Source organism: Pundamilia nyererei, unplaced genomic scaffold, assembly GCF_000239375.1.
Source record: "Pundamilia nyererei isolate P.nyererei 1_Seehausen unplaced genomic scaffold, PunNye1.0 scaffold00013, whole genome shotgun sequence".
NCBI lineage: Eukaryota > Metazoa > Chordata > Actinopteri > Cichliformes > Cichlidae > Pundamilia > Pundamilia nyererei.
In genome coordinates this window covers 5330378-5354251 of record NW_005187414.1, presented here as the reverse complement: position 1 = coordinate 5354251, position 23874 = coordinate 5330378, and the positions used below count along the sequence as shown (strand labels likewise).

Sequence of the window (23874 nt, the reverse complement as noted above, 5' to 3'; positions counted from 1 at the left end):
TGATGAATCAGTATTCTAACTTTATGTTATTAAATTTTGCACGGAAATACTGGGTAGTTTTGTCCAGTATAAACATGTCAGCTTGCTGTACTGTGGAGAGTTTGAACATCTGTGCTTAAGTATAGAATGTAATATCTCTGCTCCTGGGTAGCTTTCTTGATTGAATGACTGTCTAGCACTTCAAATGATGGTTAAAAAACATTTAAAAAGCTCCATTAATGAGCAATTAAATGATGCTGTGGCCTCAAAAACACACTATGATCACAACATATAAGATTGATTCACTTAATTTAAACGTTCTTCACCTTAAATGCTTCATTTTCTGTAAAATGCATGTCTTAGCTCGCGGGCTTAAATTTGCCACCTGCCTGTTAAACTACATAAACGGTTTGATTTTCTGGTAAAACAGCAGTTTTGTCATTTGTCACTTGAAAACAATAAGTTGTGATTTGATAAAGAATATGATACAAATGTTTACTCACTGTTTTCTCACAGAGCATATTTTGTACTGCCTAACTACCGGGCTATTCACGGTCACTGAACAGCAGTGCTGTCACATGCGAAGAATAACATTAAACTGTGCATGATGTTCTTTTTAATGTCTTTTGGATTTTACAAACTTTATTGAATAGGGAGAAATTTAATTAACACTAATTTCATTCATGTGCTGGCAAAGACTTTATCTCTGATATGATGCGTTAGGGTGTTCTAGGATCTATGGCTTAACCTCCTAAGACCCGAACTCTTCGACGGCATGCATTTTTAATTTCTCTTTGATATTTGGTCATATTGGGGCTCAATGAATGTAAAAACCAAGAATTACCAGATTATTTTTTTTACCTTATTTTTGTTTTTATGAAAAATCAGAGCCACATATGAAGATATTCGTTTAAATTTTGATAGAACAGTAGCAGTATAATGTCCTCGTAAGTGGATATCAGGCCCTTGTAGAGCAAAATTGAGTATTTTGGTCTAAATAACGCAAAATGTGATGTCCACATATGTAGACGCCAGGTCCTAGGAGGATAAAAATACCAGAAAACATAAAAAATAAAAGGTCCTGGTAAGGATAAATAATAGTAATGTTTCATTATTTGATTGCCATTTTCTTCACATGACAGGCTTTCAGCTAGTCTTCTTAAAAGAGAAATGTATTTTTCTTATCCAGATCATTTACTGGAGAAATGAGAGGCACACAGTTATTCTTGGTAAGCAAGGATGTTTGGATTTAAGGCGAGTTTTGCACTTAATTCGCCTCAGCTTCCTGACATGTTTTTAACTAAGAGAGATGAGGTGTGAAGCCCCTCTAGGGGTAAAATTGCAAATTTCCAGCTGCTTTTCTGGCAAGCTCAGACCCTCCAGTGTGTTAGGGAGAGAAAGGAGAGAAGAAAATGAAAATCCCGAGTGTTTCGTTTCTGGTCATTTTTCTGTTCTGATTTAAAATGTCTTTCAATCTCTTTGAATCAATGTTCTCGTTGAATAGGGAGCCCCCCGGTCACTCACGCACACACACACACACACACACACACACACCTTTCCTTGCAATCCACAGCAGGATGATCATTAAGCATCGTGTATCTTGTGAACAGATTTAGGGAAGCCTGTTACTGTGGCGCTGTGGTCAGTGTGGCTTTGAACTCTCTGAGGGGAAGATATCATTTTGGAAGATTCTAGGGGGTTTTTTTTTCTTTTCTTTTCTTTTGGAGCAAAGCAATAGAGATCACCCTCTCACTCCAATGCTTTTAGCTTGAAAATGTAGCTATATTGTTGTGTGATGTCTGAATTAGGGTTTGGGACTATGGGCTTAGTTCTATGGCAGGGATGTCAAATTCATTTTATATAAAGGGCTGCATACAGTTCACTTTGATCTTAAGTGAGCCGGACCAGTTCAAAGAAATTTGACTGCATATTTAATCCCTGAAATATCATAATATAATATAAAAAAAATGCAATTTCAACAGCACATCTCATGTTTTGTACATAAATGTGTAAAATTGTAAAATTACATAAAAAGTTCTGGTAGCTCACTGCCCAGACTGTCCCGTCTATAATAGGAACTTCTGTCATTGAATTGTTTATCTATTACTTTACTACTCTGATGTAGTGTGAATGGCTTTGGGATGATCTTTATCATCAGCCAAAGTTGTAAACCTATTAGAGTTCATCTACAAATGCCTTGCTATTTTTATCCAGAGGGCCGGAGTCTTTGCCAGGCTGATTCTGGTCCCCAGACCTTCTGTTTACCACCCCTGTTCTATGGGCTTATGGAGCTGTTTAACTGCCTGGTGTCACTGTAAATGATCAGTGAACTACAGCTATTTAAGAAGTTTGATAAACAGCTAATGACTATACATAATCAGCTGTTAGGAATTAAATGCATGCATCCAAGAATGCCTGAGTCTTTTATTTTGTTCAGGATTGGTGGTTGTTTAATTAATATAACAAAGAAACTCAGTTTTGTTGACTGCCTATAGTTAATTAAATTGAATGGTGTTAAGCTGCCAGATTAAAGTACTCTTGAGCAAGATTCCAGTATAATAAAGAAGTATATTGTTTTACTGTTATTGAACTGGTTAAAGGTTTCTGGGTCAGTGATTAATAATGGATTGCATTTAGATAGCGCTTTTCAGGGCCCTCAAAGCGCTGTACAATTCCACTATTCATTCACTCTCACATTCACACACTGGTGGAGGCAGCTACAGTTGTAGCCACAGCTGCCCTGAGGCAGACTGACAGAAGCAAGGCTGCCACATCATGCCATTGGCCCCTCTGGCCATCACCAGTGGGTGAAGTGCCTTGCCCAAGGACACAATGACTGAGACTGTCTGAGCCGGGGCTTGAACCGGCAACCTTCCGGTTACAAGACAAACTGCAAACTCAAGCCCCGGCTTGGACAGTCTCAGTCGTTGTGTCCCTGGGCAAGACACTTCACCCGTTGCCTACTGGTGGTGGTCAGAGGGCCCGGTGGCGCCAGTGTCAGTGCGCCCCAGGGTGGCTGTGGCTACAATGTAGCTTGCCATCACCAGTGTGTGTGAATGGATGGATGACTGGATGTGTAAAGCGCTTTGGGGTCCTTAGGGACTAGTAAAAGATTATACAAATACAGGCCATTTACCATTTACCAAACACCACAGCCTATTGTGTCAGTATTGTTCCCGACCATGTCCATCCCTTAATGACCGAAGCATACCCACGATGTAATTGGCTGCTTACAGCAGGTCCAAAATTTCAAGTGACCTGTTCATTCTTGAACATGACAATGAGTTCACCGTGGTCAAATGGCTTCTCTGTGGTGCTTTTTTTTTAATGTACCAAATCAAGTTACTGTGCTGTTGCAAATTAACCAAATTAGTTTTGAGATGTCCAACAGCTTTTCTCGTCTTCTGTTTACCCTCTTTCCACTTTTTTATGAACAGGCTGTTGGCTTACAAATTTAAAATATGATGTAAAAATGTATATAAAATAAATCATTTCTAATTTTCACCTTGAAATGATTTCCTAATCATTCCAATTTTACCATGTCGTAACTTCTTATGAAACAGACAGAGCTGAATTAAGATTGTTTTGACTGTTTGTTTACTACATACCAATCATTTATTTCCACTCAACTGACAGTTCAGCACTTGGCGTGATTTCAGACTTCTAATAGGATTAATCGAAGCTTCCAAAAATGTAATATTTAGACCAAAGCAGAGGAAGAGAGTCAAATGCGAATCTTTGTAAGTTCTTATTTTGCTGAATTAGATTTTCAGTCTTTTTTTCCCTCCTAGAGTTCTTTGAAAATCTGGTTAGTGATGTTATTAAGATAACTGCATTTCTAATGTGCATAGATTATTCTTCAAGGGGAATTCCGACACGTGCAAACGGCTGCTGCTCATAGTGAAACCATGCTATCAGAAATGGCCCCAGCTCTGTAAGTATGTGCATAATGCAGGTAGAAAATAAGAAATTCTGATTTATGTAAATGCTGTGCATTACTGCACATTTTGGTATTAAAGTGATGTCAGCTAAATATAGGGCCAACACTAATACAGATACTTTTAACTTATATAGTGAGCTTAATCATCAATTTGCGAATTCTGAACAAACTTTAATGACCACTGTGATTTTTACTTTTTGTGATTTTCTGTTTGTTTGATTTTGGAGCCCCTGAATCTAAATGTGACTGTCTCTAAAGTGTAGTGGGCTGCATACTGAACTTAGGGAACAGAAACAAAGTATTGGTTTTATTACTACTATCCATCTGATACCAATACCAGCATTGGTATCAGTACTAATGATATTTTAATTGAGCTGCCAACCTCTAGTATTGGTTAATTTGTGGGTTGAGCAGGTGACTCTGACCTGAAGCCCCATGCTGTGTATCTTCCCCCTGCTCTCTCTGCTTTTCTGTCTCCAATAAAGACAAAACGCCCAAAGAAAATAAGAAATTTGGCAGAAGACTCTGAATAAATAATACCAACTGTAGAGAGAAAGATCACTGAGACTGTTTCTAGGATTTCTTTTCTTCTGCCATCATCTTAATGTTACCCATAAATAGTAACAGCCTTTTTTAGTTTTGTCATTTCTGTTTTCTCTGCAAAATCCACAGTTGTTGATAACGTATGTTCATGCTGCTTGTGTCACAGCAGCTTGCACATGCAGTGGCATTGCTAAAACTGCATATGCACAATGAGGATGTTTGGTTGTTGGTTCTTCATGATGCATGCGTGCATGATTATTATTTGATTTATTTTTTTATTATTGCTTATAGATGTTAATGGGCAGTTAGCTGACAGCCCTGCATATTTCTTCTCACAGGAGCCCTACAGTTGCTCTAAAGGAAAATCTATCTCAGGTCTACACAGCATGTGCAAACAACCATGTGCCGTGGTCGAACTTCAGAGGTTAAAAAGCTGGTTTAACATTAGAATGAATGTGTACCCTTCTTCCCGAGGGTCGACCTCCAGCAGGCTATCCATCCCCGGCCACATGCAGCAAAAATCAATGAAGTCAGAGCTTTTTGTGTTTCTATAAGAAACTCTGGAGACCAAGCCGCCCCAAATCAGCTTGACCCCAATGCCAACATGCAGACACTCCCACGTCTTTTTTTTGTTAACCATCAGAAGAAGCTTGTATTCATTTACCTTCTGTTACCCTGCACTGCAAGTTGGAAGAGCCTGTGTGACTTTCAAGCAAAGAATCATGTATAAGTTGCAGAATATGCTTTTCCACAATTAAGTCATAGTTCATGCATTTACATCTGCAGACATGCTATACCTGTGTTATAGTTTGTGAAAGATGTGCCTAAAATTGAATTTCTTGCAAAAAAAACCCTGAAAAAAAGAATGCACAGCACGTGAATGCAGCCATGCACATGCTGAGAAAAATTCATTCATTCTCCAGCAGTGCTGTTTAGATAAAGCTTCTCATCTGAACATCCTCCTCTGCAGAAGTTTGCCCCTGCATCATTTCAGCTATTGCTCAGCCAAGTGGAAAAAGAGCAAAGAGTGTGAAAAAGCTTTGTGTGTGTGTGTGTGTGTGTGTGTGTGTGTGTGTGTGTGTGTGTGTGTGTGTGTGTGTGTGTGTGTGTGTGTGTGTCTGCCTGGCTCGGGCTTTTTTTCTTCCTTCCACCAATTTCCTTCGTCCTTTTTGACATATTTCCAAATACAAGTATACAACTCGGTGCTCTGCACAGTCTTTTCTGCCCTTCAACTCCCTCAAGTGTGCTCTGACGTTGTGTGCTGAGAGCAGTGAGGCTCCAGACAGTCAGGTGAGGCTGCCGTCTCCAAACACCGTTCTGGTTCATCTCCCCAGCACATCGTCACACAGTTACCGGTGGGTTCGTCGTACACCACCGAGCCCTTTATGCGTCTGCGTGGATTCAGCAGACAATCAGGTCGTCCCCAGATGCCCCTGAATCACTGCAAGATAATAAAGGTTCTGTGTGTCTCAGACAGACATGGAAGGCTGTCCTGGTACGACTCTGTTGTGCCCAGAGTGGCAGGCTGCAGGATTACTGCTGGAGAGGTTAACGCAGTTTTGTCTCCAAAACGCACATACACGTGCATCCACGTGCACGTGGAGCAGGCAGGAAACTAGTTGTGGAGAGAGAACAGGCTAATAATGTCAAGACTCCGCAGTCTTCTGATCAGGCAGATGTGGGGTCGGATTTCGACTCTGGTTTTATTGATCTGAATTCAGACTTTCATACCTTTGCTTTTTTTTTTTCCACATCAGTTTTTTTCCAGGCTCATTATTTAAACCTCACACTGTTTTTAAAGACACACACGTGAATGCTGTCCTCAGGCCACAGCTCTTGGTCTGGTATTATTTATTTTATTTTTTTTAAATGTCCCTTCAAAAATACTTTGAAGATGAATTCAATTTTTGGACTCATTTTCTCAAACCTAATTTAAAAGCAGCACTGAGTGTACACAGTCAGTAATCAAGATAATAGAAACATGACATTTTTCCTCTTTTCAGAACTAATAACATCAATATATGTTTAAATTTGACCACAGCTGAACCGAGCCTCTGTGTTTTATTCATTAATCAACTAAACATTGTTTGCTTTTGTGCTTAAAAAAATAAAGAAAATAATAACAGTAAAATGAAGTTTTCATCTTTTTTTATTACTGACAGCCAAGAAAGCCAGCAGCCTGTGTTTTCAAATGGAACGCTTTGATTCCAAGTGTACAACATTTATGCATGATTTTTTTGAGACTTCTACATCATCAGTGTGATTTTCTTCCGCCTTAACGAAACCTGATGTAGGCAATCAGATACATGCGGTGCTACTGTGAGCCCTAAACTGCAGAAAAATGCGGGATTTTTGGGAGAAATTATACAAATGAAAACATATATATGCAAATCGATATTTAATGTGTTCATTTTTAATTGTTGAAACAATTAAAATTTTCTGGGTTTACATGGTGAAGTATGGTTTAAAGTAAAAAGAGCAAATAATTTGTTTCAGGCCAAATTACAAATCCCTTTTTTGGCCCTTACAGGTCTGGACAAACTCATCATTTCAGTGAGTAAAAGCAGCAGAAGTTCCTGTGTGCCGCTGCTGAAAATGGTCAAAGAATCATAGGTAAGAGTTTAGAGTTGTGTTTCCAAGGTTTCTTGTTCAAGTTTGAAATCATTTCTGTCAAATAATGAATGGATTTCTCCCAAAGAATGAGCTGTGAGTCATACTGATGAGGTCTAACTTCATAAATAAAAGTCTTTACAGAACATGAGGGTTGTTTCTAGTTTCACTGGCAGGGTTATATCTTCAAACACTTAAGCAAAGTGCTGTTTTACCAAACTTTGTGGTGTCCCTGTAAGGAAGTTTGCTTTGTTCAAGCCGGACGAACCTGAAGTGAAGTTGTCTCTGCTTGTGTGTGTGCGCGAACGTAAGGATACTGGGCTGCTCCTGGGCCTGATCCCAAGTCCTCGGCTTTGATGCTGATGACTTTGAAGCCGGAGTGTCGAGCATCAAAGAAAGCGGGCCTGGGCTGCACCCCAGCTCTCCATCCTCAGGGGGAGAGCGGCTGGAGTGCGAGGTGTGACTCGTCGCTTTCCAGAAAAAGACTTCAGGTGTTGCACAGCACCAGCACGAGAGGAAAAGATGAAGTGGATATAAGGACACAGAGCTAAATCCCAGACCCCCTGTGTGATATGATGAGTCACTTCTTGGCTTGCAAACATCACACGCACACACACACACACATATGCACACACATATGCACACACACACAAGACACACGCAAGCATCACTCAGACGTAATATCTGGTCCACACAGATGTGCCCACAACAGACTTCCGATTAAAGTAATGCACAGCCGAAAGCTTTTCCTAAAATCTGATTGGATATAGTCAAAATGGGGGTCGACGCTCCAAACTTTGGAGCACTGTTTCCATGGCAATAGGTTCTGACATCTCCTGTCGTGACGAGATGCTTTTTGGTTGCAAGGACTGGGGGGGGGGTTCGCACAACAAGATTTGAGCACTGACAGTCAAGGAACGCTGTCAGAACATCCTAATAAAAAAAGAGTGAAATAAAAAAGGGGGGGGGGGGCAACACACCATATTTGAAGTCGAGACGTGTGGTACAAGAGTGTGACTGCAGGCAAAAACAATGAACCCATGTGACCTCATCTGAGATGAGGGAGAGAGAGATACACAGAGCCTTTTAGCCACCCACAAAACCCACTGATGTATTTTGATTTTCAATGACGCACGCAGCCCTGAGGAATATTTCCTTAGATAATTGGAGGACAACGTGTTGACAATGAGCCCAACTGAGATTTTTTTCTAGTTTTTGTTTTTTCATCCTCATTAGGGCAAGCTTTTAGGAACAAGGGTTATTATGCCCATTCAGAGTAAATATAGAAATCTGTGAATAATAAGTTTGCTGAATGCAACAAGGGCGCAAGATCAAACGCCAACAAAGCGAGAAATAAATAAATTAAATAATTGACACACTTTCCCTTCTGCTTTCATGCCAGCAGCCCAACAGTTGTGTGTTTTTGGAGCGAAAAATATGCAAGTCTATTTGTTTTCCAAATCCCAGCTGGTTCATTTGGGTTCAGCAGATGAATCCCAGCAGGGGTGCTAGACACAAGAGGGTGGGTGCCAAACCTCACTGTTGTCTTCAAATGAATAGAGATTGGAAATGTGACGTCATTCAGGGGCAAAACCGCAAAGGATTCTGGGAACGAGTGGCAAGCGGTACTAGCGCACGCAGGCTTTCACATGAAAACAGTCACATAGCGATAAAAAGAAACAAAAAATGGCAAGAAGCTGTTGTATTATTAACTGCAATAGCCGGTTGCATGACAGCCACGGGAAGCCGACGGGTAAAGAGATCGGTTGTTATCGGATTACGTCGTCGAAGAGAAATTGTTTAAGCCACGTTTCCGAAGTAACAAAGAGCCTACGGATGGCCTGGATTGCTGCAATTTGAAGACCAAATATATCGTTTCAGAACACTGCAGCTCACATGTTAGTCTGCTCCAAGCATTTCCACAAAGGTAAGTCTTCTGTTGTAGTTGTTACGTAATTTATCGTAACATAATTGTTGAGGTAGGTTACAAATAAGTCTATATTGATTTGAATTTAATTCGTTGCGCTATGCTGCTTTGTTCACTGTGGCTTTGCGGGCCAATGTTTGCCAATTTTTGGATGTGTTTTATAGAAAAACCAGCCTACAAAATGCTGGAATGTGATGCAGACTGGGGCCCCTCTAATCAACCTGGGTCAGACCGAGTTTAAAGCTGCTACCACAGCGAGATTTGATCGGTTGAAAGAGAGCGAGATCAAAACAGCCACGAAAAGTCTGCATATATGTGTCCAAGTGTTGTATTGAAGGAATCAAGTGATGAATAACTGTTTTCCAGTATGTTGTTGTTTTTTTTCATTGTTGATTAGTTTTTCACCGAAGCAGCTAATAAAGCGTGATGGAATACAATTTGCCTCTTTCGTGTAAGATTCTATAATAGAATGAAACAATAATGCCAGTTATAAATAAAGAAAAACTGAATTAATTACAAAACACTCTTTTTTTTTCTTCTATTAGATCTGAAAATGTTGTGTAATTCTACAACCTGAAACAACAAATAGATTGCGTTGGCCTGTACAGGAGATAAAGAACAAAAATGTAACAACAGCGGTGAAATGACCAAAGTAAACTAGACCTGGGCTTGTTGCAGGGATCTGAAGTTACTAAACATTTTGTGAGTGAGGCACTCACACTTCACTCAGGATCATATAATAATAAATATGTGCGTGATGAAAGTTGGGCAGCAAGCTCACATCTTTAGTCCACTCTGTATGCTCGTATGGGTCTCACCCTTTCACTCCTTTGATTTTTTTTTTCCTCGTACTTTTTTTTGGCTTTTCGTTAAGTCTGTCTTTGTACGGACCTGCTGTGTTCTCCGTCGTTTTTTACATAACTGTTTTTGGGGCAAATAAAATGAAAGTAGGGATTAAAACTGCAGAATTGATGATTACTGGTGCTGGAAATGCTAGTGTTTGATGCAGTGTCTTGATGTTGTTGCCACGTGTACCCACAATGCAATGCGCGAAAGTCACGTGGTCTGTCAATCTCATAGGTGAAACTTGAGTGACCTCAGACAAGCCAATTTAGAGAGCGTTCGGGCAATTGTGAATGGCCGATGGAAGCACCTAGCAACACTCGAAGACAAGAGGAGAAAAAGAAAGCAGTGTCCTTCAGATGATACCCGAATGAATATCACTGCTTCTGATCTGAAAAGAGGATATGATCACATTTTAGGCTGGAACTGGTTGGTAAAAGTACCATTAAAAAAAGGATGAAAACAGTCAAACATTCAGAAAATGCAACATAGATTACTCTTATTGTAATCCAGCGTAAAATTATGAAACCAAACTGACTGGATTATATACTTTTTCAGAATGCTAAATAATTAACGGGAACGACAACAACAAATGAGATTCTATTTTGAAAATGAGCTTTTAATGTTAAAAATAAAGGGCTGAAAACATCAAAGGTGGCATGCTGATGTGCATTTCATTAGTGTAATACTTTGCGCACCCCTCTTATTTCTTATTTCTGAAATGCCAAATCATCTTTTAATTTGGAGGTAGAAAAAGTCTGCAGAGATGCATGAAGTCTGCATCTTAAAAGTGTGAGAAATGAGTGCAGTGAAAGCAAGTGAAGCACCACATCAATTCACAATTAAGCTTCTTGGCAAGACAATTAATCTGCGTGTTGAGGTTCAAATATTGAATACTTTTTTTCTCCAGCAGGTGGCAGCAAAACACTTTATTTCTTTAGTAACTTGTGGATGCATCAGGGTATTTTTTTCAGGATTGGGGATCTGGGGTTCCTCTTTTAGTGTTTTTCATTATTTTTTAATCAATCATTAATAAAGAAGATGAGTTACATTAAGACGTGTTAAAAATGTGTGTGTTACAACCTGTCATTGCTAATGTGTAAATGGATATACTGGATAGGCAGTCTTTGGAGACTTTTTAGGCCATGTAATCTAAGCTCATACAGTTTGGCTTATTTGGTTTTCTGACTTCAAATTCAAAGCTAATTTGTTCTTGTCCAACTTTAAAAAATTACTAAACTTTACTAAACTGAAATACATCAATTTCAACACACTCGAGCTGGTTGTCTTAGTTTTACTATAAACACTAAACACACTGCATCAAATTAAGTTCCACAATTAACCCCGACGCAAACCAAAGATTGGCTGTACATTTAAAAGAAATTACTGGCAGCTAGACTTTGGAAGATTGATCTAAATATCAATAGTATTGATACCACTGCTGATAGCATTGATTCTTTGGATCTATCTTTTAAGTTCAGTATGTAGCCCACTGAATTGTGTTAAATAAACTTCAGGCTAAATTATGATCTTCTAAATCACTGAGATGCTCTCCAGCTTACGAGTTTTCTGCTATAGGGTGATGCTTCTGGGTTCCCCCGTAAGGTTTCCTAATGATCTATAAAGCCCACGTCGTTTTTTGGGCACCACTCAGACAGAATCTTTGTTATTTTAGCTTGTGGAGTGTTAGATATTTACAGAGCAATCAAAAGATGAAGCAGATGAACAGAGCAGATGATCATCTGGATCAAAAAGTTACAAAATGTCAACACTATTTATTCCAAGCATGAACTTGTGACCATCAGGAGCACTGCAAGGAAAAAAGATGACACACACACACACTACTGTTTTTTTCTTAGGATGAAAATATAAAACACATGTTCTCTTTATTTGCTGTATATAGATAGATGTACACCACTGGAGATTTGGATAAAAGCACACACGAAAAGCTCATGTATGTAGGGTCAACACATCTGGAGGTGAAAAAAAAAAAAAAATGGAAACGATGTCAAAATTACAAAGATAAAAAACTACCCAAATTCTATATGGTTTCTAACTGTAAATAGTTACATGTGTTGAACTCTGTCCCACATACCAACTGTCTGCAGTTGCTAATAACCTCTGTAATCTGTACACGGGATATTTTGTACAAAATATGAAATCTACCATTTAATAATAGTTATAACACAAAAGTACATTGTATGTACAATATTAGACAAAGCCATTTAGTATCAGACGCATACTAAAGGACACTTGCAAATATAACTCTTTTCAAAGAAACAAAAAGCTTATGTCAAATGAAGAGAGCTCCAAAGAAGCCAATATTAAAGCCATCTGAAGAAGAACAGCAGTCACCAATGGGAGCCAGCACTGCGCTTCAGCCGGGATGGAATCGCTTTCCTTTTTGTCGGGTTTCGGTGAAAGCCTTGAATGACTGTTGTTCTTCAAGACAAACATGGAGAGAACTGAACAGTGTGGTTGCAGTACTATTTACAAATTTGCACATTCAGTTGAAAACACTGACAGAGAGGTTCTGCGAGCAAAGGAAGAATAAAACCACAACAAAACAAAACAAATTTTTAAAAAAAGAACTTGCAAGCATCCAGAAGCAAACACGTGCTCAAATAACGAGCCCTACAGGTTTTGTTTCGTGTTGTGTTTTTAAACTGAAGAGGGCGTGCACCGTGTGGGCACGCAGGTGGAGGGCGGGACGAGAGAGGATCAGACTATGGGACAAATCAGAAAAAGTGGAACGGAAATAGAGGGGCCACAGGATGGAAGAAGAAAAGTTGGGATGGGAAGTGATTTTCCTCTCCTGTATAGGCTAGCTCTTAACAACAGGCACTATGGGGAGGGGACTCAAACACTCAAACAAGCGCACACACACATAGACACACACACACACACACCAAGACAGACAGCATCACGGATTTCAAATGTTTACTAGTTTGTTTTAGTTTCAGTTGTGTTGCGAGTGTCTTTCAAGTGTTATCAGGAAGTGCTTCTTTGCTGAAGTGGTTTGGGGCAACCACGCCATCTCTGCTCTTTAGCCTTGAACTCAAAAAAACAAAACGGATCCAACTACGTAGCTTCAACAAGGCAGAAGTCCAACAATGGACCTGAATACGTTTTTTATGGAAACTACTGTTATAACCTTTGAAATCATCTGACGTTTTATGTCATGCTGCTACTCTGTTCTCAGTTGAGTAAATACCCTCTCCGACTACAAAAGGCACTGTGAAAAGAAAGGCTTATGTTTGACCTCTTCAAACCAAACATGCCTCCTCTACGGAGCAATCTATTCTCTACCAATTGTTGTACAAATAAAAGGATCTTGCTTGAAAAGATTTGAAAAACAAAAAAGACTAAGTTCATTATCGGCACGGTTTCTGCCCCTATTTAACTTCTCTCAACACACAGTAACATCGTGTTAATCCCAAACAACCTAGTACATCTGTTTAACCTCTCATAAGCCTTAAATGAATGATAGTGACTTGTACTGAATGCTAATAACTATGTTAAACACACAATGGCTGGACGTAAATAGGAAACTAAAAATAAATCGACACAATCCGCTCTCATGTAACCGGGCAGCCAAACATGCTTGGGCCGCGGACTCATCGCTGTGACTGATAAAAAAATGCTCTGAACATGTGGTAAACTTTAAGCCATAGACGCTTTGGGAGCCGTGCTAACTGACTGCCTTCAAAATTAAAAGATCTTTTTTTTCTTAAAAACAGGAACTAAATGAGAAAGTTGGCACCGAACTAGGTTTCTACACGGGAATAATGATGTGCAGAAGAAAAACCTGGAACCTCAGTCGGGTTGGCCCTGTTTGATGAACAGCACTGAGTTAAAAGGATTTTTTTTCCCCCCAATCCTTGACACACACCCCTGCTGAATTCAGGAGTGGCCCGGTCCTGATGAATGGAGTGAATGAATGAATCCTAAAATAATAGCAAGAAACAGAACAGTTCTTCAGATAGGACGTGATTTTTTAAAAATCTTAGAGCTCCTAATATAGCATGAAGGGAAAATATAATATAAACAGCTATCTAGTTTAAATTTTATGAGAAAAAACAGCCAATATTAAATATACAGAAAGAACTGACACAGTCTCACCCCACTGTAGATGGCCTCCATTGAGGTTACAGTTTGGGGGCTCTTATTATTTGTACAAGCACCTGACATCGATAAAGAAGAGACGAGAAGAAGACTGCTCACACTCACACACACACACACACACACCAGAACAGAACACCTGAGAAAAATGACCAGAAGGGGGCAGCACAGCACCCCAAAACACAAGTTGAGCGGACAGGGGGAGGGAAAAAAAAAAGAAAAAGAAAAAAAAAACAGAAGAAAAGGAGATTATGACAATTTCTTATTTGAAGTTCAGTATACGGCGGGTTGCTGTGGTCATGCAGGACATCCCAGCACCGCAAGCAAGAACCAGGTGAAGGGGTGAGGATCAGTAAGGACCGGGCACCGCTTGTCTCGCAAAGCCGGACCTGGCTTAGATGTGTGGCTTTAGACATTTTCTGTGTCAGGTGGAGCTGGGATCGTTCATTTCTGTGTTGCACTGGGCTGGACTGAGATACCACAGTTCTGTTTTGTTTTGGGGGTTTTTGTGCTGGCCCTCCGTGGGTTTGTGATTCCACTGTGGATGCTGCTGGTTTATGGTAGGTCTGGGATGGTCTCTTAATGGCCATCGTGTGGCGTCAACATTTCCTCTGCTCTTCGGTGCAACTCCAAAGCTGTGACTGTGGAGATGTCTTTGGGGAGCTCAGATTTCCTCCGCATCAACGGGCGTTCTCTGCGCTGGTCTTTTTGGATCTAGACACAGACACAAAGAGGGATCAGTAAAATCAGAACTAATGCATTTACAGCCCCACTTCATGGACCTAAGCTTCTGCACAGAGGCCCGTTTTACAGGCCGAACAAGATTTTAATTCCTGCAATTTGCTTTCCTTTCAAACCTTTTTCTCACTTACATGACAAAACTGATAAGCTATACAATTCAAAACTGTATAATAAAGAAAAATGTGATAGTGCAGCATGGACAAGTCTCTGGCAATATTGTCCTTTAACACTCTTTGTTCATCCCGTCTCTGTTGTTTGGGTTTGGAAGGCAGACAGGATGCTCAAGTGATTTATGTAATCTGTCTCCGTTTCAGCAGCTGGAATAACCATCTTTGCTCAGGAATTACTTGTGGGGCCAAACAGCTGAGTCATAAACCAAGTTCATTTGTGATTCTGAAGAAATATTTTTTTAACCAACAACCTGCAAATTCACTGTATGTGTGCATTTTATGACCACTGTTGTGAAGATGTGAAGATGCTGTCTGCAACAGTCCTACACCCACATACTTTACACAAACAGGAGTGTGCAGACAGCTTAGAGGTTCTGTGCTGCTCGGTCGACAGCATTCTTCATTTTAGCATTTGACAGATATTAACAAAAAAACAAAGTGATGACAGGACGCATTAGGAGCTGCATCGATCGCGCAGAATTGGAACATCCGCATTCGTCTTTGTGCTTCTGAAAAGCTGCTGGTGGCAGCGGCAGTTGCACAGTAACCACTACAAAGTCCCCTGATAGTGCTGCTGTTTTCACACGCGCCACACAGATATTTATGGGCCTGAACGTGGTTTTTATTTACAGCACAGCTATCGCTAAAACAGTACAGACACACCAAACTGGACGATTTAGGCAAAGTGACTGGCACACGGCATGAGAAAAATGTCGCTAAGCCTGAGCTGCACAGTTCACAATTTTAAATGTCCTAAAATTGCTTTTGTATTTATGTCAACTAATGAGAGAGGCTCCACAGCATCCTGCAAAATGAGCTGTGATTAGTGGAATTCATTTCATATTATTAGCTTTTTTCACTTCACACATTTTCTTCATTATTAACATTTCTTGTAGTTTTCTGCTGCTTTGAAGCAAAATGAAAGAAAAAAAAAACGAACTGCTGGACTGTGGCTGTGTGGTTCCACTTAACATAACCACATTTATTTGTTTTCAAACAAAAATAAACCTCCATTGCTGGCGCCAAAGTCAGTATCAATAAATAAATTAAAGTGTCCAGATTTCTGCTTTTTATGACCACGTATATGATTTCATTAAGACTTACTTGACTGCTCTAACATCTGAAATGTAAACAGGTCTCATATTAAAGCGATATTCATCAAAGCTTGTGCACATTTCAGTGAGAACGTGTGGTACCCCTCAGATATAGGCATGCATATTAAATGTTATACACACTGACCTGTGTGGCTTCCTCAACTACTGCTTTCTTTAGCATGTTGACATCGTCTAGCAGTGGCCCATCTGTCTCCATGTCCATCGGACTTCCTGATCCTATTGAGTCCACATACACGACAAACTGCAGCACAGGAAGAGAAAGAAAAGTTAACCACAAAGAATCGCATTATCCAATATACAGGTTTGTGAGAGGTGCTAGCTTTAAGCAGAACTTTTCTCAATGACTTTAATCCTCAGCTTTTGGACATACATTTCCCCACAATCCATCCTGTAACTTTCCATCTGTTGCTTCCACACATACACAAAAGAAAAAAGGAAGAGAAGAAAAACTAGAAACTCTTTTTCCTTTTTTCTCAGTTGGAGTGTTTGTCAAAACACCAACTGATGTTCATCACCAAAACATCAAACCCTGCTTGATTCGCACTGAGATACCCTGCAAACAAGTGAGAGGGTTGCAGCACTGTGAGAATTGCTAGGTTACTATTTATTTGCTCACCTGTGGGTTTGCCTTTGCTAGATTCTCAATCTTCACCCATGCTTCTTCTCTCTCTTTCCATTTGGCTTTCTCTCTGACACACACAAACACACACAGAGTCCTAAGAGACTTCTTCAAAACAGAGAAGATTTGCTGAAAGATAAACTCATGTTAAAAAAAAAAAAGTTATATACCCAAACTCTTTCAAGTTAAGAGATTGTGGTTTTAGTTTGTATCTACTTAGTCATCTTTTCCACTTCTAATGATGTTTAAACAATGTTTTCCATGACGTTTCTAACACTGTAATGAGAACAAGGAAACTGTAGCTTGCGCTGTATAAATGGGTGTGATGTCTCCCTGCATTACTTACTTGCTTTTTTCTGCCCTGAACTGCTGGGTGCAGTCATCAAACAGTTTCTGGTTCATCTCCATAAAGAGCTTCAGAGCATTGTAAATCAACCCATGAATCGTCCTACAGACACAAAAAGGTTACCACAGGTCACTTGCTTTGCTTACGTACTATCCTCATACACTTCATCATAAAGATAAACAGATAAATGGAGGGGGTGTGTGGGGGGAGCCTCACTTGTTCCAGTGGGTTTTGGAATTGCGGTAAAGGGCCGGGAACATGATGGGGAGGATCTTGGCAGCGTTGTCGCTGATCAGGCTCATGATATACTCATTATTCCAGTAGTACAGCGCTCGCTCTGCTACCTGACAACACAGTTTTTCACAGGGTTACGTGCGTACACAGACAAACAGAATGCACACTGTACGATTAACTAAAACACGCATCAAAATAAACAGGGATGTGGTTCAGACCTGAAAGTGCGGGCTTGACACACATTTGGCCAGCTGTCTGAAGAGGGGTTCCATGACTTTGACGAACTCCGAAGGCTCAATGACATCCAGTATCTCCTCCAGTTCGTTGAGGAACATAACTTCTTTTGGACTGTGGGTCTTTGGCCAATACTTTAACAATGCCATTACCGTCTACGCACACAGACAGGATACCAGGCTTATTAAAGAGGAAGCAGGAATGTTTGGACAGCCGATTTTGGTCAGCTATTAATCTGCTGATGGTGGATTACATGAGCTTACATTACAAAAACTATCAGTAGAAGCAGAAACAGTAGTCAACATATTCATAAAGTAGTTTAGTTGATCTCAGGGCCTTAATGCAAGCACACAAAATCCAAAACACCTTCCAGCAGGTTTGTGAGGACTTGTGAGCGTGTTTATGTTTGCTCCGACCTTACCCACCATAAAACAAACAGAGAATACTGTCTTGAGGAGTTTGAATGACGTATGTCTGAAAAGAGCTTGAAGGTCAATCGATAATAATTTAAAAAATGCCAAAAAATCAATATCAAAATAAATAAATCTTACCGGTTCTGTAAGGGTGCTATCCTTCTCTAAGAACTGTACCACACAGTAGGCCAGCTGGGAAATAAAAGGGAAAAACAGGAAACGGCATTTGTTTTCATTTTGACAAACTCAGAAGTATCATAAATATTATTGGGAGAGAGATTGCACTCAACAAACTACAGAATCTACATAATAAAGTAACATCAAAGATGGCGGCTGTCCTAAATGTTCTAATCAGGCAAAAAAAATGTTGCTGCATTGGCACATGAGCACAGATGTCAGTTTTTGCATGTGTACGCTATTTTTAAACATTAGTTAGGGGTAAAAGGACCAGATTGTTAAGTTGAAATGTGCATTTTTATCCGGTGAACATTGAGATTTAAAGTTGTGACTAACTCCACATTTTTTTATCATTGGATACATGCTTCACTGACAAAATAACTGCTTTGAGGCATTACCTGCATGTCTGCCAAGTGAAAAGACTTTGCTCGAGACATACTTTTGTTACAGCGTTTTGCTTATAGCAGAGGAAGGCAGAGCAAGGCATAAGAAAATTCCTACCTGTGGGTGATACACACTAAGGGACTTGACTTTGTGCAAAGGCAGGAGGACTTTCAGCAGGAATATCTTGTGCTCTTCTTTCAAAGGTAATGCAAATCCATTGATTATGCTGTGAGAAAGATTGTTATTAGAGAAGAAATTACTCCAGTTTACAATAATTCTGCATCTAAATATTAATAAAAGTCTTGAGCCACCACTAATGCTCTTATACATTTCTTCCAAGGAGTCAGCCTGTCATTTTTGAAATGGTCTTGAACAATAGTTCTGCAGGATTTCTGAAGCTCTTTCAAAGACTTTCTTTGGACACTGTTCTTTCACTCATTTTCAGTCCTTGTACTTGAACATTATCAGAGAAATTTTTTTTCAGCACAGACCTATGAACACAAAATAATCTCTCAACTCATGGGATGAACCAGTAATATGTCCATACGTAGCAACTTTGCAAATACCATGTGGCCTTTCAGGTGAACCATTATCTGTTTACTGAAGCCTCATTAGAAATGTTCTAATGAAAATGACAAATCACACAAGGACTGGACTGAAATCAGTGGCAACAAGTCTTATGGAGTGATGGCACCGAAATCTGTATCCTCCACAATACAACTCCATCTGGAAAGCATCTGATTGCCAACAGCTTCATTTTTCCAATTGCATCCAGAGAAGTGCTTTGAATGTCCTTCAAGAAGCCCGGAGAACTATTTCTGAAGACAACTCAAAGAAATCACAAGAAAGCGCAGGCTGTGTTGAAGGATAAAGGTGGCGTTACTAAATATTGACTCTCAAACTTACTAAAACTATGCAAACTCACTTTTTGCCTCATATACTCTATTTCTACTTAAATTTGCAAATGGTATAAATCACTGCACCCTTTAGCCATTGTTCCTAGCAAACTACAAAGAAAAAAAGAGGTAGCTCAACACTTTTGCACATACTGTGTGTGTGTGTGTACGTACACACACATATATATACACACATATACACACACAGGGGTGTACATAAGTGGTCCGCAGGTGCACTCTCGCTATCAAAATAAAAGACGCGCACCAGATCAGAAGTTGCAACGCACGTTTGCGTGCATAAGATTTTCTGGAGGAGGACAGACATTTGTTTAGAACTCTTAAAGATGTCGAAGAAGCTCCTTTAAGCAATTACTTTGGTGTTCCTTCACCTCCAAAGAAATGTCAGAGGGAGTCCGCAAAAGAAGCGCGTATTCTCGGAGAAGTGGTTGGAGGAGGTGAGTTGGCTTCAAACAAATGATGAACGCACAGAGATGTGGTGCAGAATATGCCATGAAAATCCCACTCTAGTGGACCAAAACAGTGCCTTTAATATGTATGCAAACGCATGTTGAAACTTCTTATCTGGTGCGCATCTTTTATTTTGATAGCGAGAGTGCACCTGCGGACCACTTGTGTACGTGTATGTACACACACACACACACACACACACACACACACACACACACACACACACACACACACACCTATATTTTGAGCCTTATACTGTGAACAGCAGCTGCTTTAACAAATCTAAAAGTATCTTACCTGCCTAGTATTTCCAGTAGTTCTGCAATTCCATTATGATGCTCAGTCTCATAAATGAACCTGAAAAAGGGCAAACACACACAAGTTAGCAATAATGTTCCTTTAAAAAAAACAAAAACAAAAAAAACCATAAACAAAACAAGCACCATTAATGTAGCTATGGAAGACACACACTCACCTATAAAATATGTTATTAATCTGTTTTCTAATGTATGCTCGAAGGCCCAGGAACTTCCCATAGATGCGATGCAGAGTGGTCTTTAAAAAATCTCTTTCTCTGGGGTCTTCACTGTCAAAAAGTTCTAAGAGCTGAAGAAACACACACACACACACACACACACAAAGAAGGTTACTGGGACAATAAAATTAAACATAACCGAGTACTACATACAATGCTCTTAAGTGGGCATGTTACAGTTTTTATTGTTTTGTCACATTGATACTATTACAGAAATGCAGAAATGCATGCTCATACTAAACATGGCTAAAGCTTCAAACAATGATTTCAGTGTATGCGCAACTAATCTGAAAAAGCCAAAACTTCAGGCCTTAGGCTGCTTTAGTCACTAAACTTCAGACAAACATTGGCCTCAAATGACGTGTAGGAGAGCAGATATCCTCAATATGTTCTTTCCAGGCATCTGTGCGCACAGTCAAAGCTGTACACGCAGATGCCTCACCCACATGCATAAAGGCAGAGGAGCTAAAACAGCTTGTTTTAGACAGTGCACGAACAGAGGGGCTGGACCAAGCACTGGTATGCGATAAACAAGGATTATTTTGAACTATCAATCATGCAAAGCTTGTCGAGTTAAGAATAAAAATATCAAGGTGGAAATGAGCATCATAGCTCCTCTTTATAGAGAAAGAAGCTGTGCTCTAGCAACATGCTCACCTGCAATACAAACCTCTGGTCAATATACTTTTTGGCTATGTTTGGTTGAAAGTCCGGTGACTCTAAGAACCGCAGGAAGAACTCGTAGACAAGCTGTGGAAGAGGGGCAAAGACTTTAAAACAACAGAAATAGGTGAACAGGCTCTTTCTGACTAAACCATGTATGTGGGTGTGATGCATGTACCTGTAGATGCGGCCACGCAGCTTCTAGAGTGGGTTCATCTTCCTCTGGGTCAAACTCTGCACCCGTGGGGTTGGATGACGGCGGCAATGCCCTAAACATATTCACAGCAAACTGGGAAACAAAAACAGAGGACAGACAATCGGACATGCCAGATAAATATAAACTTGAAAAAGACATTTCCCCCACAGAAATCCAAACCGCTCAAGGAAGCGGTGGCCTCTGCCCTTTTTATTTGCATAAAAACACAATATTTAAAACATCACCATTTCTTTGTTTACGTAGGCTGCCAGTAACCTGTAGTAACAAATAGATCAAATCCATTGGACCATGTACTGTCCAAACTGCCTTTAAAAGACAAGTCAAATATTTCTATCAGCATAAACGTGTTTAAATGTTGCAAAATCCACTTTTTGCCATTTTTTAAAAATTGTCTAGATCCACAAATTATGAGCTGACTACATCCTCTCCTTCCTTTTCCTTCTTGAGCCCTTCGAGGTTAAAACCAACTGAGACGTCAAAACCTGATAAGCACCGCCCCCGGCTGTGAAGGAGACCCGCCTTATTAAATTCAGTATGAGCAGCTGCTGTGGCTAATGTTACCTTTAGGTTTGAGTGTACTCCTACGAGCCACGGTTATGTCAAAATTGGAATGCTGTAATGTAATGAAAATCAGATATTATGAAAAGCAATAAACAAGAACAGAGTGTAGGTTACTGTGTTTCATGTTGCTTTTTAATCAGCCTTTAGATTTGTTTGCTTCTCTCTGTTCTCTGAGCTCGTATCTTCCTCTTTTTAATATTTCAGACATTTGACTACGATGAATCTGTGTATCTGTGGACTGACTGTGCTGTGAAATGTATCCATTTTTCATGCTACATCCACAGCACATATTAGGTATACTAGGCAAAACAAGGCAGTGAGCGTTGATTTGGGGATTGGTGTATATTCGTTTCTTCAGATTAAGAGCAGTGCTGTGAAACTGATTCATCACCAAAAATGTGCAATATGGATAAGTTAATATCTGCAAAATACAGCAGACTCTGTAAGGGGCAAAGACGTTAAAATGTTGTGCAAAGAAAGACCAGTGAAGTATTTTGAGATTACATTTTAAATACACATTGTGCAAACATATCAGACTTAAACTGTTTTTTAACAAGTTCAGTATAATACATAAACTTTGAGGTATTGTTTGTATTAAAGAATTAATAAAAAGGTGGTAGGTGACTGGATATCAACAGTCTCTTGCGCTAGTTGTCCATACTGGCCTATTTCTGTGACTGTACAGACCCCAGACTGTGAACAATCTATTTTGCCTCTGAGACGGTGCATTCAGAACTCCTTTGGGATTCCAGTCGATCAGAGGTCAAAACACTCTCATTCACCATCAGGTAATTATTCCAAGCAGAAATCACTCCTTACTTTCAACAAATAGATCAGGACAACGAAACCACTGTTACAGTGCCATGTAGTGCAAATAATGCCTGTTTAAATAATGATGCTTGAACACTGAGATGTCAAAAATGCTCTGAAATACAGAAACCTTACGGAAGTAAATAATGTGCAAAGTTTTAGCATCAGAATACACTTTATTACCATAAAGGAAAATGTTGTGTCACTCTTTACTTACTTTGATCATAAAAGCCATCAGTGGACTTCAAAGAGCCCTTGTCTTTAAGGGGGTACGGGGACAGGCGCTGCCAGGAGTAAGAGTATATTTTTATGCTGATTTGACAGCTCAGTTGCATTTTCTGCCGCATTGATCAAATAAAGCCCAGGCAAAGGAGGACGGGGGGAAATTTGCACCTTGATCATCTGCAGTTTACCATGTGGCATTGAGGCTGGCCTTTGATTAACATCAAAGGCTTTTTAATTTGGCTTGGGAAAGCAAATCTGGCACCAGGAACACATTGAGACCACGACCTAAGAGGAACACCTCTCCAATCTACAGCAGGAGCTCCAACACAGCTGCACTGGCAACACCCTGATTAAACGAGCAGTTTTCAGACCTACACCATTGAGGGGTACAAACAATTTAGGGTGTGCAATACACGAACAATCTTTAGACGAATTCAAACAAGAAACATGCTGAAGAAAACAAACAGATCACCTGGTTGCATACGAATTATTTAAATGATCTTAAAAGATTTGTGGCAAAAAAAAACCAACTACCAAAATAAAAACTAAAATGGGTCAAGTGAAAACCACAAAATGTTCGTTCCATGCTGCGAAAATGAAACTGAAGAAAACAAATCAGCTTCATCACAAACATGAAAAAAAAGAAAGAAAAGGGAATCTACCGGGTGAGATGGCTCTCCGAGGCCATGTGGCTTCCACTGAGCCTTTTTTCACAATTACAACTTACACAATTTTACAGTAAGAGAAGTGACACGTGACATCTCGCTAACACGAAATAAAGCAATTATAAAGGAACAATGCAGAGTTTGTGTAAGTGAATATTTTTAGACCTAAACTACTAAAACATTCCCCAAACCATATTACACATTGCATATTCTATGGGATAAAAAGCTTTATGAGAAATATCATCAGCTATAGAACCACAGCACTAGTACATCACAGGACATTACAGATTTTAATGTTCTATTCTAAATCATTTAAAGCTTTCATTCATGGAAACACTGGTGGCAGAGTTTCCTCACACTTAAACCTGACTTGGGTGGGAGTCCCATGTATCTTGGCAACATACTTTGCATTTTATTCTAATTTTTTCCTCCGTCTC

General features: G+C 39.8%; 1 protein-coding gene across 3 annotated transcripts in view; it reads right to left on the bottom strand.

Moving 5' to 3' along the window:
• Nucleotides 1–1500: 1500 nt before the first annotated feature.
• The window catches only part of ppp2r5cb (protein phosphatase 2, regulatory subunit B', gamma b), a 39870-nt gene continuing 17496 nt past the window's right edge, over nucleotides 1501–23874 (bottom strand). For 2 of the 3 annotated variants that reach the window (XM_013908725.1, XM_013908726.1), the window contains 12 exons: nucleotides 21138–21248; nucleotides 20954–21046; nucleotides 20237–20367; nucleotides 20059–20118; nucleotides 18515–18623; nucleotides 17975–18028; nucleotides 17408–17578; nucleotides 17172–17299; nucleotides 16956–17057; nucleotides 16607–16679; nucleotides 16115–16231; nucleotides 11690–14678 (listed from right to left, as the gene is read on the bottom strand). In XM_013908725.1, the coding sequence (XP_013764179.1) occupies nucleotides 14544–14678; nucleotides 16115–16231; nucleotides 16607–16679; nucleotides 16956–17057; nucleotides 17172–17299; nucleotides 17408–17578; nucleotides 17975–18028; nucleotides 18515–18623; nucleotides 20059–20118; nucleotides 20237–20367; nucleotides 20954–21046; nucleotides 21138–21248 (1284 nt within the window). In that variant the 3' untranslated portion in view covers nucleotides 11690–14543. Of the gene's footprint in view, nucleotides 1534–11689; nucleotides 14679–16114; nucleotides 16232–16606; nucleotides 16680–16955; nucleotides 17058–17171; nucleotides 17300–17407; nucleotides 17579–17974; nucleotides 18029–18514; nucleotides 18624–20058; nucleotides 20119–20236; nucleotides 20368–20953; nucleotides 21047–21137; nucleotides 21249–23874 lie in introns of those variants that run through there. The other variant, XR_001290269.1, reaches the window with a different exon arrangement.